The sequence below is a fragment of the Lactuca sativa genome, chromosome 5 (assembly GCF_002870075.4).
Source record: "Lactuca sativa cultivar Salinas chromosome 5, Lsat_Salinas_v11, whole genome shotgun sequence".
Taxonomy (NCBI): Eukaryota; Viridiplantae; Streptophyta; class Magnoliopsida; order Asterales; family Asteraceae; genus Lactuca; species Lactuca sativa.
Genome location: NC_056627.2, coordinates 262,531,124 through 262,546,388, shown reverse-complemented (window position 1 = coordinate 262,546,388; position 15,265 = coordinate 262,531,124). Strand labels below are relative to the sequence as shown.

Here is a 15,265-nt window from a genome sequence, read left to right as displayed (position 1 = left end):
ATGAGTATTGACAGGTTTGGAACAAGAAAATCGGAGTCACAACCCCTGCTATGGTGATCGATACCCCACAACAAAGCCTATTAGGACCTGCTTGCAGACGTTCGCAAATTGCCCCTGCCCTCGTCTTCTTCTTTCCTCTTCCAGTCGACGCACCCCACAGATAAAAGGGTTCGATCGATTTTTTTCCCTTTTCTTCTTGGCCTTCAACTGACGACGCACACAATGAAGGGAGGAGTAGTGATCGTTTTTTTTTTCTCGTTGCCTTCAGCTGACGACGCACACAATGAGGGTGTTTGGCTTAGCTTTTGGTGTTTGGCTTAGGCCCTGTTTGATAGTTGTTGACTGAATAAGTGCTGACTGAGAAAGGTCTGTCTGGATAAGAAGTCCTTACTGAGTAAGAAATCATGTTGTTTGATTGAACATCTGACTGGATGTGCTGATTGATGACAAATGACCATTTTACCCTCGTTCCAAAACATTAATATTTAGAAAGATACTTGCCACCAAACAATTTAATTTAAAAAATATTAATATATATATATATATATATATATATATATATATATATATATATATATAAAGTTCAACATCCTAGCTATGGATTTATGTTGAATGCTCATAATCTCATATTCAGTTCAATTTGTTATATATTTCAAACTTAATTTTTTTACTCACAGTCGTCGTTTCAAACTTAATTTTTTTACTCACAGTCATCGTTTCAAGATCAAATATCCTACCTACATATTTTTTTGAAAGTAGAATGCTATTTTCTGCATATTTACCAGAGTGTTTTTTTTTATAACATGTTAATATTTTCTCTATTATCGACTTCTGTGAGCAGCAAAAACATATAAATATGAAAACAACATCCTACTTAGAGATTTAATGAGATTTAATGAAGGGCATACACTTATTTTGATGAATCAAACTCAATTGGAAGCTTGATATTTTTTTCTGCAGAGGATCTATCTGTGAGATAAACTTTGTGAAAATCTAATACCAAAAAGGTTAGAAACATATATACCCACAAATAGCATGATAATCATTCCATTTAATTCGAATGAAATCTCATTTAAAATAGATCATATCTTGGTTCAAATAGTTTCATTTGCATAGATGGGTCTTCTAATATAACCAAATTGTACTAAACATGGGTGCAAAAGGCTTTTCCAGATAAAAGTTGTGTAGGGGAAAAATTGTCAAAATCAAGATAATTACCAGCAACTTTGTGATATATCCCAGGGCACATCAATTGTAGGGCAATAATCGTAATAGAGCTATTGTGGTCAAACAAATCCAAGTGTATCCATCCAACGTCTTACATGTACGTAGCAGCACCATCAGATTTTGACAACACCGATCAAACTTGTTGAGTGAATCATCAATTGTATCTAATTTAATCAACGGTTATATCTAGTTATATCCAAATTTATCAACTGTTAGGATAAGAATATAGCAAACACACTCGATTTAGAAGAAGGGGCAGGGTGTCCGATTTCTTACTACTGCTGGAGATATAAACGCACATACCTGCAATTAAATTGGAACCGAAGTAGAGAGGCAGTCCATCAATCGATCTGGAGAGAAGGATAGGGTGCAATTCTGATGGAGTGTGATCGATTTTATGAAAGCAAAGGGGGTGTTGGATGATCGATTTTGAGTGTCTATTAAGAATGAGACGTAAAGGGGGTGTTGGATCGATTCTTCCTGCTGGGATACGATACACACGCACACGAATACGAATACACACGCAAGGGCACAAATGGAAACGACGTCTTCCTTTCTCAGTCAGTCGAATCCTTCTTTCTTACCGGTCCAAACTTCAATTTCCCGCTCAGAAGGTTTATCAAACAGGTTCGGCTGACCGAGTCAGCCAAAAGCGTCTGACCTGACTCGGTCAGCAGCATATCAAACAGGGCCTTAGCTTTTCATATGCAAAAGAACCATCAAAGCCAAAAGATGTTTGGTAAAAGACTTTTAAAAGCAACTTTTGGATTTTGGATTGAAAAAAAAAAATCAACTTTTTGAAAAAGTCAGAAAAACCTGATTTTTTGTAACTTTTTGGAAAATGAATTTTGGCCTCTAGTCTACGCCACACAAGAACGAAGTCCATAAATTGACTTTTGGATCGGCTCATAATTAACGTTCAATGGAAAAGGAAGTGAAGAAGAATCGATTCAATATGATGTAGGTTATAACAAAATTTCATTCTTAGTCCCCCAAGTTATTTCCAATTAATTCATTTAACCCTATATCCATTTTCTTAATAAATCAAGTTTCTTTTAATGACATTTCAACCCCTCTATGTTATATATATATATATATATATATATATATATATATATATATATATATAGAGAGAGAGAGAGAGAGAGAGAGAGAAAGAGAGAGAGAAAAAAAAAAAGCTAGGTTCAAATGTTTCTAGCAAGTATTGTGAGCATGTATGCACCAATGAGAATTTAGGAATAATTTAATCATTAATTAAATTAATAAGGCTACATTAGTAATATTACACATGTGCATTAATTAATAACCAAAATTAAGAATTGATGGTTTTATTTACCTATTAAAACCCTACCCCACTAAACCCTTCAATCATAATAAAAAAAAAAACAATTGACTCTCTTCATCATCGGTCTTCCTCCAGCCGCCGCCCAGCACCTTAACAACCCCACCCCCTCATCGGTATTCTCTGATCATCAGCATCACGTACTGTTCCCTTGGCCATGACCAATAGATATCGAGCTGAGAAGTAAGAATAGATTGCTTTTCTGAACTTTATTTTCACACGATTTTGTTTTCTTCGATCGTAATAAGTAAGTCGAAGTGTAACTCTAAAGCACTCTGCTTTCGCACCTTCAATTTATGGCCTGATGCAATGGTTTGTTTATCCTCACTTAGTCACTTTGCTGGTGTATCTGCCTATCTGTGTATGCGCATGTATTATCTTGTTTTCTTTTTGGTGGTGGTGTAGGAAAGTCTCAATTGGTGTTAGCAATGGTATCGATGGTTGAAAGCCCTTTGTCAAACATCATAATTGTGGTGGAGGAGGGTGATTTCGAGTGGTCTTCAAATCCAATAGACTTAGGTTCATTTGTGAGTCAGATTTTGATTTCTACATTTGTGAGTTCGATTTTGATTTCCTCTCCAACAACGCCTCCTCTCCAGTTTACAGGTTCTATAATTTTTTTAAACAATTTTATTTTTTCTTCATGACTTCAAATCACTTAGATTTTCAATAAATTTTATTGTTTTTTATTGTTTCTTTTCTTTATTACACATCAGGTCACACTTATGTGGTTGTTTGTTGGTGGTGTTCCTTTTACACAGAAGCATTTGATAATGCAGAGAAGGTGTTCGATAGAATGCATAAGAGATGTTTCAAGCCAAATTCCTGGTAATTGACTAATTCTCAATAGGATACCATTAGTGTTTTTTTTTTTTTTTTACTTTTTCTCTCTTGCAATGTATAAAAAAAACAATTGGTGTTGTTTTTTAGAAGAAATTAGTCTATTATGATGTGAAAATTAAGTATGAGGTATGAATGGATTTGTGTGTATTCTGTCAGAATTTATTTATATAAATTCATTCTTTCAGAATGTTTGCATTCTTTTAGAATGAATTAGTGTTTATTGTTGGATTTTTGATGTTTTTGTTGCCTTTGTGATAGGAATGGCTTGAACATTGATTATGTTTTCTTTGTGGATTTAGATTTTGAAGAGGCTAACATTGATGTGGAGAAGGAAGAAAACATAGAGAACGAGAGTGTATTATACCAGAATGTGTTATGCTACAATATATAAAGTGTTGCTAAAAACTAATATTCTATTAGAATAGATTAGTGTTTTTGTTAGATTGTGATGTTTTTTTCTTTTTTCTTTCAGAATGTTGTTATTTATTCAATGAATCATAATCATACAATGTAATTATTTGGATATTATTAGTTCAAGAATTGATTTTGCGTACTCTTTTTAGAATGTATTTACTAGTTTATGGTTGGCATTCTGTCATTCTGACAGAATATAATCGACGAATATATTTACTAGTTTATGGTTAACATTCTACCATTCTGATAGAATAAAATCAAATTTTGAATTTTGAATTAATTTAAAATATTCAGATTTTTAAAAATAAATGAATTAATTATCCCTAAAAATCCGAAAATTTCCTTTTTTAATATAGGTTAATTGACTAAAATTCCCTTATGCTGAAATTTGTGTGATTATATGGTATATGTTATCCTATTCTACTATCATAGACCCTCAGATCATTGTCTTTGATTATATTCCATCCGATGGTCCAGATCTGTGCATTCTAGCACACAATAGTTACTAGAAACAAAATAACTTAACCCTATATATATATATATATATATATATATATATATATATATATATATATATATATAGCTTACTTTCGCATAAATCCATTTAAACTAATATATATATATATATATATATATATATATATATATATATATATATATATATATATATATATATATATATATATATATATATATCGGCTAGTTATTTTTTGGTATCAATTCACACCCTTTTTATTTAACTTATAAACATACAAGCTAAAAATCATTTATAAGAATAATTATTCGATTAACGGAGGCTAACATTGTTAATAGAAGAATTTTCGGGTCGTTACATGATGTTCGTAACTTCTTAACAAGTTGACGATCATAATTCAACAGGAAAACCACACAAGAACTTCTTAGTTTCTCTTGACTATTGAAGGAAGAGAATTTGTGCCTAGGATCTAGCTGCTTTTATATCAAAGATTCTTTGATATCACTACTTATCTAAATTTTTCTTTAATTTGTTCTATCTTTCCATTTGGCACACATATGCACTTAAATCTCTGATTTCTCAAACTTTGGGTTCTATTTGACCACAAAAATCAAGGTTCTAAGGGAACAATTGAAGAACGTTTCTCTTGATCTTGGCAAAACAAATGAAGAGCTCTTGTTGGTAAAAGGGCAAAATTTCCATATCAACCAGCGGTTAGTCAAAATTATTGAAATGAAAGACGCTCCTTACACAGATTACATTTCGCAACTTGTGGATGCAAAGCTAAAGCCTATTTTCCCAAAGTTGAATGATATTTCAAATGTTACAAGTAGCAGGGCTACTTCGTAACAAGGGGATAAGGATGAGTGTTTCCAAAAGTCAACATCAACAATCCTTATCAAACTGGTCCAATGGAAAAGAATAATGACAAATGTAACATCCCAAGTCCATGTATACCTTGTAACCCTTGATCTTTTGAGCACTTGTCCATTTTAGCCCTTCATTGAGAAAAGGTGGTGAATGAGTACGCAGGACGTACGCGAGTGTACGCTCAGCGTACTCATATGCGTGCATTTGATGTGGAAGCCACCTAGTACGTTGGGCATACTAGAGGGTACGTTGTGCGTACTAGGCCCATAGTGAAAACCCTAATTTATGGTGAGTCCCCTATATAAAGGTTATGATGGCCTCATTCCTGGCTACCATTCTCAGACAACAAACCCTCTTGTGCCCTAAACTTTCGTTCTTATAGATTGTGAGTGCATTTAAGAGCCTTTGGGAGTCTTTGTGTGTTCTTAAAGTGAAGAAGAATTTTTGGAAAAGAAGGAGTGAGAGTACAGGCCCTTGGATTTGAGCATATCTGTGTTGGGAGCTTCACATAGAGGTATAAAGCTTCAGGCTTTATCGCTCTTTTGATTTGTGCATCATAGTAGAGTATTTTAGGGTTTTTGTCCCAAAAGTTGGAGACTTTATGAGATATTGAGCTCCAAAGACTATGAGCAACCCCTATGAGTGTATTTAGTGGTGTAATGTCATAAAAATCCAATCTTGGTCGTTAGAATCAAGCCATGCATGAGATATGAGCTTTTTGAGATAAGATAGTGAATGCTTTGTGTGTTTGTGACCATATCAGCCATGCAAAGGCTTAAAGTCACTGACTTTATGGAGTAAGAGCTATTAGGGAGTCTAGATCTGTGATATGAGCCAAGGTCTTAACTGGTTAAGACCAAAAGAGTGAGTAGAGTGAAACTGGGACGTACATTGGGCGTAATCCCAGTACACGCAGCGTAGGGATCGAGCATCCCCGATGCCTACATGGCAGCCGAGTACGCCCAACATAGAGAGCTGGTACATGCAGCGTACTCCCTGTCGTTGACTTTTTGGTTGACTTTTAGGGTTTTGTCAATTTGTGGACTATTAAGGCCATGGAGGGGTAAAATGGTCTTTTCCCCTTCTGTGAGTTTGAAGAAGGGTTAATCTAGCTTCTTGAGAGTCGTTATTAATTAGGGATAATTATCGTATGTGTTAGGCGGAGGCTAGATAGGTGATTCGAGTTCGAGGTTATTCGATTCCTATAAGGTGAGTCTTCTCACTATACTTACCATGAGTGGACTCTAGGTGACCGAGGTGTCTTATGTGCTTACTTGTGTATTGTGATATTCTAAATTATGTCTTTGTGATTTATGTTGAGTATTATTATTATGAGCTTACTGAGTTAGGATCGGAGGGTCCGCCCGAGTTGTGGGACCGAAGGGTCTCCACTGAGACACATTGACCGGAGGGTCGTATTGAGTTAGCCTCGAGTGGCTAATTTGACGTGTGTGGTATTTTGGGGAACTCACTAAGCTTTGTTCTTACCGTGTTACGTGTTATGTGTTCCAAGTACTTCTCAGGATCACGGGAAGGCACCGGCTTGATTGTACACACATCTGCACTGGAGATATGTTTTTGGAGGATCCTAGATTTGTAATAAACAATTTTGAAATATGTGTTGATAAATTGGTACTTGTGATTTTTGAGAAAGTGTTGCTTCCTCCTTGGTCACTTGAAAGAATAGAAGATGAAGCAATCAACAATCCAAATCTTTATTGGTTGGAGCCTCAAACCTCATTCTTAGTTGAAAATGATTTGGAATGTCAAATGGACTTGCCCATCACTGCAAAAGCCTTCTCGTTTCGTTGTTTTGAAAACATTCAGAAGGTGCCTATGGGGAACACAACAATCAACAGAAAACTGTTCAATTTCTATGCGAAACATTCTAAACCTCAATGCAAATCTTGGAATGTGAAAAAGATGGTTGGTCTGGAGGTTGGAAATCTTAAGGTGTTGATGATTTTAGAAACATTCACTTCAAAGTTGTTCGTGGGCACAATCATGAAGTTGATAAATTTTCTTTGGCTGATCTTCCAATGATGAATCTGTTTGGTTGGATCTCAATTCTCAACATCATTTCAAACGAACCCATCAAGTATGAACCCATTTGTTCGCATATGAAGAGATTGATTAAGGCGTATATCATTGAAAACTCGAAGATGGATATAGATATTTCATCGGTTTTAAACAATAGGCCTATCATTAAACATATGGATCCTCCTAAAAATCTTGATTTTATGAAGGTTGGGTTTATTGAAAACGAATATTGGGGAGTGGTGTTCAAAGTGAAAGAAAATGAAGTTTTGAAGAAGTGCATGTTTTATTTGAGAGATAAGCACTTGTATTCATCTGTGGCTTTAAATCAAATGTTGTCAAATGCTGAGAAGTTCAAGAGCAATTCTTCTGATGATGTGAGATGCATTTCCGATATGATCAAGTGGTGGATCAGTGTTCGCTCTATTTTGTTGAAGATGATGCCAAAAGTGTTTGATGTTGTGAAGAAACGGCAAGTAAAGACATCTGCTGCAAATTGACACAAAGGGGGGATTGTAGAGTTTGTAGTTTGTCTTGTGTCAACTTGTAATGGATTTGTTCGTATTTGATAATGTCTTTACTTAGTGTGAGTCATGTGAGATTTCGCACTTTTTGTTACCTTAAGTTTGTAGCTTTGTTGCTGACTTCAGATGCATTTTTAATATTCTTGTGAAACCTTTATATAGGGATATTAGTTAGAAGAACGGGAAAAGAGTTTTGTGCATAGAATAGTTCTTTATGCTTGTATCGAATTGTTCTGTCTTACTCGTTAATAAAAGAGAAATCTTATTTACTTCGTGTGTTCATGTGAATTTTATCTTTGTTTGAATCATGAATCAAAATGTTCCTTCACTTTAACTAAAAGACCAACTAACTAGTTAATTCATGGTTAGTCAAAGTGTTCAAAATATTTATACATGACTTATTAATCATACCATATGATATAATAACTAGTTTGTCTTATCTTTTATTATTATTTTCATAAAATTATAATTTTTCTCTAATTAAATACAAGAATTGAATTCAATAAGTATCAACTTGATTAAAGTGTGACCCTATAGGATCATATGTCATTAACAATATCAATTAATAATTATTCTTAAACATATAGATCCAGCATTATCAACACCCAAAGAAGGAACAAAGGACGTCAGAATGTTAGACACGTGAATTTGCTCATGCTAAGCCCCTTCCCTAATGCCAAGTCTCCAATTCCACACCAACTTATTGTTGACGAGCCAATCCAAAAAAAATCTCAATCTCCATAAAATAAATTCTATTGAATCTATCTTTCATTGATTTTAGACCCATTCTCGATAGTTCCTGAAATGCCAATATCACGATGTATATCTCTGACAAGTTGAACTCATAACGAAGAATTATATAATAGATTAATTTTAGGTTCCTTTAGGAACAGTAAAGTTCCTAAGGATTTGACATAATTAGTGCTTCTATTTTGTTTATTAACCATTTTGGATTTTTTTAACTAAAGGGTTTCACTTAATTGGTCCTTCTATTTTGCATATTAACCATTTTGGAATTTCTTTTTTTTGTTTTTTTTAAACTAAATAAAGTTCAATACATATCGATGGAATTGCCCGGTTTTTTCTTGAAGTTTCAATTTCGTCCCTTTTTAAGCTATTTGTATTGGGTCGGTCATTCCTTCTCGATCCTTCTGCACCGCCATTCTTTTCTGATCCATTTACTCATTCCACCGCTTTGAACCTACTACACGTCCGTTCACATCCAGAGCTACCATCTACGTGGTGTTTTTTTCCTCTGAACTTCTATTGCCCATGCAGGAGATAACACCGACAATATGTTAGCGATTGAATCGTCTCTCTGCTGCCACCATCAGCATTTGCCGCCGCCTCCATCTATCTATTAACATCACCTAATTATATTGGTTACGAATCAGACCCTAAGAACTTGAAGGGGGCGGTGTTCACTGTGGTTTCACATGCCACGTAGGCTGAAAACGCACTCCACTCCCTCTAGTCTCGGCCCTTTTGACTATTACGTAAGTTCGTTTACAGTTACTTTAAGGCATAAAAAATAACCTTATATCGTAATATTGGAATATTGGATTAGTCGGTCTGCGAAAGTCAGTTTCGAAATCCAAGTTAGGGAAGTTCACTTTACAAAAATAAAAATTAAAAAATAATCGATTTAGAGTACTATTTTGTCTATTATTTTGCCGTTAAAATGTAACATTTAAGAAATTGATAACGGATCCTTTTTTCTAAAAACTTGTTAATTCCAACCCTTTTAATTCTTTAGCCATTTTGACACTTTTGGTCTTTACAGTGAAATTTTTTATATTTTTTCATAAAAAACACAGAAAACGGTCCGGGACAAAGCCCGGGTTTTTAAAGTAAGGCCTGGTTAAAAGAAAACAAACTATCAATGTTGGTACCGCCTTTACCCCAATAATCAATCGGTAAATAAAGACACTTAGCGATGGAAATCCAATGGAAAGATGAAGTGCCTCATGCGCCCACTAATCCATCACCAATCTTATTGAAGAGTTATCTTGCATATTCGTCATTGATTGTGTATTTGTGTTATTCATTTTGCATAAGAGCCTCTCGGTGTTTAGTTACTGATTGTGGTACAAAATTGACATAAATTAATTTTCTTTCCATACCCATGAAAATCTATTAAGTTCGCTTCCTAAATCAAGACCCTAACTTCTCCCTCACTCTCCTAACCTAATTTCTCCGACTTCTCTATCCCACATTCCCACTCCTTAACCTAATAACTAAACTAGATTTTATTCTTCTTCATTCTTAATTCCATTTTGAGTTTTCTTTTTTACTCAGAAAATATTTGATTTCAATGGGTACTATTTGATCATATCATTAGATGGTCTTTATAATATCTTATTTTCATTCTAGCCTTCCGACGTAACAATGCTTTCTTTGTTCATTACATCACTCCATTTTCATTGTACTTTTTTTTTCCATTATATCATTCTACTTTCAATTTTCCTATTTCAATATTATACATTGAAAAACATATCCGATTATAACATCCTACTTTCATTTCACCCTATTATAATTTACAACATTCTACTTTACAAAACTTCATATCCATATTGTATACAAACATGCACACGGGAAGATTCATGAGGAAATGTATGCAAAAAAAGAAAAAATCAAGACCACATGTCAAGAAATGCATGAAAAAATGGATGCAAAAGTTGTGGAAATTAAGGCCACATGTCAAGAAATGTGTGTGGAAATTGATGCAAAAAATGAAGCAATGTAAAAGACTTGTACCACAATACAAAATATTAGAGGGGATTGAGAAAATCAAATGTGAATTAATGCTAAGCTTTCATTCCATAGTTTTGGTGTTTGAATATTAATGTTTGGTTTTGGATTATGTAATTTTAGAATACGTGCATTGTCCAACCAAAACTCAAACCATCATGGCTGAACTTTTTTTTTTTTCTTTTGAGGTGAAATGATGCATAAAAATATCATTTGTAACATCAATTATTCACATTAATCCTAACCTTAAACATCATTGTTTATCACTAAACATGATACGTAGCAAACGCACAAAGCTTCTTCCTGTTGCCTCCCCTCTTCTTTCTAAATAGAAGCTTCCTAAGCAACTCGGTACCTTTAAATTGCTTCTTCCATGGTACAACTAGCAAAGCTTGAGGTACCACACTTTTCACTCCAAATGAGCTACTGTAAGTATTGCAATATGGAACATATGCATCTTTTGTTTCCGTTGCACTTATAAAGTCTTTGATCATGGGAGATCTTAAAACATCTTCCCTTTGAAAACCATCCTCTGCTGCCATATGATCCCTTAAAGATGAATGCTGACTCAACTCTCTTGTAATCTCTGATCCCTACACAGTCACAGTTACAGTCACAGTCACAGTCACAGTCGCGGTAGCAGTCACAGTCTGAATTGACTATGGAACTTACAGTATGAAGAAGCTTCATTTCTTGCTCAAGATCTTCTTTTATCTCTTTATTGATGGAAACACTGCATAAAATATTCAAAAAATTAGGATTTTTTTTTTTAATTATGAAGATGAAAGAATATGAAAAAGAAAAGTGTACCTCGCGAGTTGAAGTTGTAGCTCAAGTAATGCTGTTTCTAAACCTTCATATTGTTGATTTCTATCCTCCAACTCCATTTCTAAAACAAATACCCTCCGAAGAGCTTCTTTTAATTTAAATTTAGCATCGGAAAGTTGATGATCAAGATCAACATTCATTAATTTCACATTCTCAAACTGCTCCTCATTTCTTCTCTTCAACTCATTCACCCTTTCAACTTCCATTTCCAAAGACACAATTTTGTTTTCCAATTCCAAAATCTTTCCTTCTGGATTCCTTCCAACTTCTCCTTTCAAAATCCTGATTTCATTCTCTCTCTCACATACACTTTCTTTAAGAATCCTGTTTTCTTCTTCCACTTCACTCAACTTCTTTATCATCAAACTCAAACTTTTATCCACTTGTTTTGTCTTTCCATGTCCTGGGCCCCGCTTCTTCACTAACAAACGAAGCCTCTGGCGTTCGGCTTCTAGACTTGCAGTTTCTTGTTTTGCCACGTCAGCATTTAAAGTTCTCATCTTGAGATCTTTCTTGAGAACAAGATACTCTGAAGTTGCTTCGGAAATATGGTGACTTACATCTTTGATTATTTCCTCTTTTTTAACAAGGGCTTTATTAAGCAAAGCATTTTCAAGGGTTAAGTCTGCTAGTTTTTTCCTTGTTTCTGTGTATTTTGATTCTAATCTCTTAAGTGCCCTCTCAAGGATTACTCTTTGATCTTGCTCTAGTTTTATACAGCTCAATTGCTCCTTGCAATTCTTTAATGAAGCATTTAAGTGAACTAATCTCTCATATGCAGCTACATTATGTTGTAATGTGTCTTCTAGTTCTTGTTTCCATTTAGCCACTTCTGCTTCTGCCTTTTCCCTCCCTAAAAGAATCAAAATAATTCATGTAAGTTGAAGGATGAAGAAAATATGGAAATTAAATATAAATGAAATAAAGAAAAATTACAAGAGTCACCTGCTATGGCTTCTTGTGCTGTTTTCAAATGTTCAGCCATGAGTTCGTCTTTTGCATTACACTCACACACAAGACAAGCTACCTGTTCATGGAGGTTTTTCACAGTTTCTTCTAAAGCTGACTTTTTATCATAGAGAAGATTCTGTATAATTGAAGCAAAACAACCTTAAAAATCATTTCTTTTACTATTTTGAATTTTGAGACGATTAACTACAAGAAATTCTTAATCTACCTCTTCTTCTTCATTTCCTTTTACAAAAATTTCAGCTTCATTGTTGACAACAACCAATCTTTTCCTATGAAGCGAGGTTTTTTGGTCCATATTTTGGTCTGATCAACAGTCAACACATGAAAAATCAGCATAAACAAATGAAAGTAACATAGTAATGGTATCACAGTTGCATATATAGCACAAACCAGAGGTAATGAAGTTGGATATCAAAGCGATTGAAACTTGTTTAGGATTATAGAATAATGTATTGAAGGGCAACATCTTGTCACCTCAGTTTATTTCAGAAAAAAGTTGTGTTTTACGTAAAATTAAACCACACATCTCCAAATTCTAATATGTGAGTTAATTTCCGAAAATGGAGTATGAATCAGTGATGATCTTTGATGCAGACCTTCACCCACAAATTGTCATTCCAAAACCGAGTAAAGAAAAGCTTGTTTTTATCATGAGAATGAGACAATACGTGAAAAGGTGGACGCTACAGCGCCCCCACCAATGCACCAAACGATCCCATAGCCAGATTAGAGGCAAATCATACCAACTCTAAAGCACGAAATGAGACCAACAGAATGGAACAATACGTAAACCCCCAACAAAAATGCCATCTAAATCCAAGCAGAAAAGAAACCCCATGAAGCAAAAGTAGAAAATTAAACCTCGAAAAATGACGAAATTAGGAGCTCACCTAAGTGAAACCAGCTCAAATTAGAAGAACCCAGTTGGTATTAACGATCACTACCACTTTTTTTGCATGGCTATAAAGTGATCCAAGTTAGACGTTGGTTGCGGCATTTCATCGAGCAGGTTGAAGGCAGTAAAGGGGTGGTGTCAGTGTGAATAATTTTTACTGAAAACAAATCCAACCCACTGAGATTGAGAGAGTGTGGAGTGTAGTCATGATCAAAATGGTTGAAGAAAAGCAAAAACAGACACGGCAGTGGCAATGAAGCGGTGGTGAGGAGACAAGAGGGATAAAATTGGGCCAGCGACATGTCAGTTGTGATAATGGAGATTTAACAGAACCGATTGATGAGTATCAAATGACTTGATGTACTGTGCATTACTACACTTGTATTCTAAACAGTACCATGCTCCAAAAACAAAAAACAAAAAACAAAAATAAAACATTTTTTTTTTTATTTTAATCAAGTTCTAAAAAGGCGCACCATACGCTCAAAAGCGCGTGATTACAATGTTTCCAAAACACGTTTTTCTTTATCGGACGTTATATTATTGAGTTTTTGCGTGTTTTTCTTTATTGGACGTTATATTATTGAGTTTTTGTTGGACAAAATTGCAAAAATGTTCCCTATACTTGTCAAAATTATTTAGTTTTGATCCAAAAAGTTTTGGTGGTGCAAAAATGGTTCATTTTTAAATCTTTTTAGTGTTTTTGGTCCCTATCAGCTTGAAAAGACTATTATGCCCTTATATATAATTTTTTATTTTTTTATTTCTTCAAATGTTTTTAATTAATTAAGAATAAGAAAAGGCTCACCCACCCACCATATTCCTTTTCCCTTCCTCCGTCTACAACCTTCATAAAAAAACCCTTCAATATCATCGACGTCTTCTGCACAAGCCTTCCACCGTCGGCAATCTCCCCCTTCGCATCTCCCCTCCTCTTCCCCTTTCAGCTATTAACACCATCTCTTCCCATGTCACTCCCTCTGTGTGAGGAAACAAAAAAAAACATTTTGTACTCTAAAATCCATATACGCCGATCTAAAACCAATGAAGGAGGTTAATGGTGGTGGATCTAAAATCGTGAAGAAAAATCGATTCACCATCATCTTCTTCAAGTTGCAGGTTTTAGAACAGAGGAAGGAGATGCAGAGTTGCAGGTATCCTTTTCCCCATGGAAGGGACGAACTTAAACAGATGTATGGTCGGAATCGAACTCGTTAGAGAATATTAAGTTTACTACAAATCAGCATCACTCACGTCTGAGAAAGGAAGAGAGGGTGAAGTATAGTTGGAATCGAACTCACTGGAGAAGGGGAGAGTATGGTCGGAATCGAACTCACCGAAGAAATAGAAATGTTAGATCTAAAAACCCTAGCTAGGTGATGGAGTTCGTTTATAGATCCCAAACAATCGGAGAGCAATGGTGTTGATCAATGATGGCGGTGATGATCATAATGTGAATGTCAACTCAGATGAGGGGTCTCCAACAACTGTGTATCAAGTAGCTCCGTTTCTTAAAAGATTAGCCTAATTTCTTGTTGGGATCCAAGATGGCAAATTGTTACATGAATTCAAATATTGTAAATCAACACTCCGTTGATTGTATTTCTGGACATTATTCTTGAAGCTTGGATTTTTCATGGTATTTGGGACAATTTCATCTAAAATCTAGGTGGAGATGGAGGTAGTTAAAGGTGATGGTGGCGGACGGTTGTAGCAGTCAGGATGGTCGTGAGGGGGGATTTTTTTTTGTGGAGACGACATGTTTGTGTTTATTGAGAGAGAGATTGGTAGGGGTGATGAATTAGGTGGGGTGGGATGGGATTTCTTTTGGTTTTTTTAATTAAAATAATAATAATATATAAAAATAAATAAAAATAACTATTTTGGGGGCACATTTGTCATTTTAGATGGGGTATGGACCAGAAGCACAACAAAATATCAACTATATGGACCACAACCACACAAGATATCCGAAATTAGACCGCCGGTGCATCACCAAACTTTTTTGGACCAAAACCATAAAATTTTAACAGCCATAAGGACCATTTTTGCAATTTTGTCTTCTTGTTATTAAGGGTTGATGTATT

At 34.8% G+C, this 15,265-nt stretch overlaps 1 protein-coding gene across 3 annotated transcripts; it reads right to left on the bottom strand.

The window, feature by feature from the left end:
- Positions 1-10,642: 10,642 nt before the first annotated feature.
- LOC111877461 (filament-like plant protein 1) lies at positions 10,643-13,661 on the bottom strand. 3 transcript variants are annotated; one of them, XM_042902845.2, is made up of 7 exons: positions 13,174-13,661; positions 13,027-13,093; positions 12,489-12,586; positions 12,257-12,398; positions 11,294-12,164; positions 11,156-11,216; positions 10,643-11,076 (listed from the first exon to the last, which is right to left on the bottom strand). In XM_042902845.2, exons 2-7 carry the CDS (start codon positions 13,091-13,093, stop codon positions 10,750-10,752), a joined length of 1,566 nt encoding a protein of 521 aa, XP_042758779.1. In that variant the 5' UTR covers positions 13,174-13,661; the 3' UTR covers positions 10,643-10,749. The 3 variants fall into 3 exon arrangements, with proteins under 3 accessions (XP_042758779.1, XP_023729754.1, XP_042758778.1); XM_023873986.3 differs by lacking the exon at positions 13,027-13,093 and having other exon boundaries at positions 13,174-13,653; XM_042902844.2 differs by lacking the exons at positions 13,027-13,093; positions 13,174-13,661 and adding an exon at positions 12,674-13,004.
- Positions 13,662-15,265: the final 1,604 nt, after the last annotated feature.

Coding starts and splice junctions, on each gene's coding strand:
- LOC111877461 (XM_042902844.2), bottom strand. CDS start 12,749: ATGTTGCCCTTCAATACATTATTCTATAATCCTAAACAAGTTTCAATC. Junction 12,587..12,673: donor ATCCAACTTCATTACCTCTG/GTTTGTGCTATA, acceptor ACTGTTGATCAG/ACCAAAATATGGACCAAAAA. Junction 11,217..11,293: donor CTACAACTTCAACTCGCGAG/GTACACTTTTCT, acceptor TATTTTATGCAG/TGTTTCCATCAATAAAGAGA.